The 3,662-nt window shown below is 38.4% G+C and overlaps 1 protein-coding gene across 1 annotated transcript; it reads right to left on the bottom strand.

Annotated features, from left to right (window-relative positions):
• Positions 1-649: 649 nt before the first annotated feature.
• On the bottom strand, positions 650-3,074 carry LOC124261580 (toll-like receptor 2). Its single transcript, XM_046695905.1, has one exon. The coding sequence runs from the start codon at positions 3,026-3,028 to the stop codon at positions 929-931; it is 2,100 nt and encodes a 699-aa protein (XP_046551861.1). The 5' UTR covers positions 3,029-3,074; the 3' UTR covers positions 650-928.
• Between the last annotated feature and the right edge of the window lie 588 nt (positions 3,075-3,662).

Raw genomic sequence — 3,662 nt, forward strand, 5'->3', positions numbered from 1 at the left:
AGGTTTCTTCCGCGCAAACGTCGACGCACTGTATTGGCACTAATGGGTCTGTTGTGAGTCCTAATGGTCTGGCGTACTGTTTCCGTCGCTCTGGTGAAGTGATCCTTCAGACGGTTGCGCACAATCTGTCGATCTTGACGTTCATGAAGTTACTGGGGTGAGTGAGTTATTATTTATCGTCACATCAGCAATATTTCAGCTATATCGTTACGAGAACAATCAAATTTTTATAAATATTAAAATTAATACAGTTAGAACGTAAAAACCTGTCATCGAATAATACTAAAGTAACACAGTTATATACGCTACCGTAAAATTAAATCACTATAGACAGAACAAAATAAATACGGGCTATAGATCACCACCAACTGATTATGATGTTACTGAAGGTCGTCCACTGTGTTGACTGTTGACTGTTGGCAGTCGGTAGATTGTCCTAACATGAACATATAAAAACGATTGGCTATCCTACGTGCAGGCTTCGGTTCCTCTGATCTAGCGTAAGTCGAGGCATGGCGATTGTTTCAAAACAAGAATTATTTCAGGCGAGTTTGGGACTCGCTTTCAATGGTAGGGTTGTCACGATATGCAAGTGCATTTTCATTTTCACGAATGTCATACGGAACCCCTTACCACGTCTGCCTCTTTAGGTGCAATTGGTCGATATGCTTTTTCATAAGAAAACACAGTGATGTTGGTAATACCTGTCAATCTGGATTGAAAAATATGTTAACAAAACGGTACAATCATAAGAAAAACACCACCTTGTTAGAACAAAATAGTGCATTTGGTGGCGTTTGAGTATGAGTTTGTTCCAGTGTTGAGGTTAAAGCAAGAAACCTCAAATTCAGACAGCACACAATAAGTCCATGTCCTGATTGTTTAATTTCTCTGAAGGGAATATTTTGAGGTCTGTTATATGTAACTCTTATCCTTGCAAACTTTGTTTTAGTCGCATCCAGAATACATGTCTATCTTCTTCTTCCTCTGGCCACGTAATATAGGTAGTCGTCTGGAAGAGGGCATACAGTGATGACGTCATGTTTCGGGACTCAATGTTCTCAAGCAACACCACCAACAGGTAACCCTCGTCCTTCTCCAGAGCCCGTTTCTGGATCAGAGCCAGCTCGAACTGACACCATGAACTGAGAATGAAAGAATTAGACAGCACCATGATGACTTTTCTGCTGCTTTCCAAACTGGTTACAATGTTATCAACTATATATTCCCCAGGAATAAAGTCTCTTTCGTGGATACACAGTTTAAAGTTGGCTTCATCTTCAATCCTTGGTATGATATTATTTCTTACCCAAGGGGAATCACCTTCACAGTACAGCACAAAGGCGTCATATATGTATATCGTTTCATCAATTGGCTTCCTCCTTTTGTATCTCAACATGTGCAAACAATAGCGAATGCTCCAACGTAATCTGTAGGCAATGGAGAGAACTACTACCAACACGATTGAAACTAAGGACAGACCAAAGACTATGGGAAACACATAAGGTGAGATTCGACAAGTCTGTTCAGAGATGTTGGCATCAATGAGAAGCGTTGATTTGAGGTTCAGTGGGTATCCGCATTGATAGGACTCAGGAAAGTCCGTGAATATATGTTTGTCTGCCTTTGCCCATGTAATGTACCAAAGATTAGCGCAAGTGCAGAGATAATCATTTGTTGCCAAATTCAAGTATGTGAGCTGGTTTCTGATTGGTATTGGAAATACGTCTTCACTGACGATCTGAATGGAATTTTGTGAAAGTCGTATACGTCTTAGTTTCGTCAAGCTTGTGAACACTCCTGAAGGTAAAAACATAATTCGGTTTCCATGAAGATCGATTTCCTTCAGTTCCCGGAGGTTCGATATTACCTTTGGAAAAAATGATAACTGGCACCTTGGCATTCGTAGCACCTCTAATTTTTGAATTCGATAAAAGACTGTTTCTAAAAAGCTATCATTAAAGTATAGCATAGTATTGTAGGATAGGTCCAGCCATGTTAGTCCCGTGCATCCTCGGAGTGCTTTTGGGCTAACAATAGAATCGAAATAACCAAATTTTGCAATTCCACTGAGGTAAAGTTTTTTAACAGCACTGTTATTAAAAGCATATTCCTCGAGTCTTTTTTGGGGAAAGTAACTCCTGAATGCATTGCTTATTGCAATAAACTGAAGTTTTGGTAATGAAGAAAATGTATTTGAATGAATCTTCAATATTAAATTTTCTATGGCATTAAAATAATCCAGTTTCTTTAGACATTTCAAACTAGCATTTGAGATGTATCTTATTGCATTTTCGCGTATATCTAGTGATTGAAGTTGTGAACTATTTGTATGAACACACAATCCAGGAAGCTGGGTCAGTGAATTTGATCGGAGCGAGATATGAGTTAAATGAGAGGGAACATCAGCTGTTGTCCAAAATATGTCATTGTGAACAAAGCTTAAAGTTCTTAGTGACTTCAGACGAGATATCACGGAAAAGTTGACATATTTGATTCGACAAAACTCCATTTTGAAAACGTGTATGTTCAGTCGTGTAAGCCCATCTATAAAATCATCTGTAATATTCCGCAAAAACCTGTTTGCTGAAAGGTCAAGAGATCTGAGGTTGTTTTGCAAACTATAAAATGATTTCTGTAGCACACTTTCAGACACTCTACTGTATCTAAGATCAAGAATCTCTAGCATCAACATGTCTTGAAATGCGTCTCTGGAGATGTTTGTGATACTGTTGTTGCGGAGTATCAGAATTTTCAACTGTGATATATTTCGAAACATGTCTCTAGTTAGCTCTCCAAGATGGTTTGATGAAAAGTTCAGAAACTCCGTTGTCGGTTGCAAGTCTGGAATCTGTGTGAGATTCGCCCCGTTGTTTATACATCTGACACATTTAGCTGAACAGCTACACAGACATTCAAAACAAGGTCTAGACACATTTCCACAAACAACAGTCTCCCCTTCCGCGTTAGACGTCAATGCTATAGCGCAAGCCATAGCACAAATTGTTATCTCCAGAAGACGCGCCATACCTTTTCCAATAGCTGTGTTAAATCCTCGGACGCTAAGATGTAAGACTGCTCCTTATTTGAAATCTGAAATTGGAAACAAGCCCTATGATAATTTCAGACACTTCTTGGACCGCAACCATGGATACTGCTGATACGGTTTGAAGTGATTTTATTCTGTATAAATGCAAAACAGTACCGCAACATCTATGGTTATTAACTCACGTATTACTATTACCCACGTATTTATATTCATATCAAAATTATGTTTGTACAGTTCCGAGTTCATCATGAGCATGTGTTTATGATTCCCTATCAAATAGTGATGATATAATGTTCGCGAAAAGGGTGAGCCTATCATGCAGCCAAAGGTGAAAATGTTGCGGAACTGTTTAAGTGGCAAATGTTCATACATGTAGCTGTTGTTTAGCTGACATTGTAACTTAACACATATTTACTGCCTCGTGACTCGCATCATGTGTCTACCGATACACAATTGTTGTCAATAAAACATTTAGTTGATAATGAAAAGTTAGTGGACGTTTTAGAAGTATATACAATCGTTCCTGTCATAAATGCACCAACGAAGTGAACGTTACGCATTTTTAACGGGAGCGTACTGGCTATTAATTAAAAAACAAATTTAAAATTTATTA

This window comes from Haliotis rubra, unplaced genomic scaffold (genome assembly GCF_003918875.1).
Source record: "Haliotis rubra isolate DU_JTF1 unplaced genomic scaffold, ASM391887v1 Scf80, whole genome shotgun sequence".
Taxonomy (NCBI): Eukaryota; Metazoa; Mollusca; class Gastropoda; order Lepetellida; family Haliotidae; genus Haliotis; species Haliotis rubra.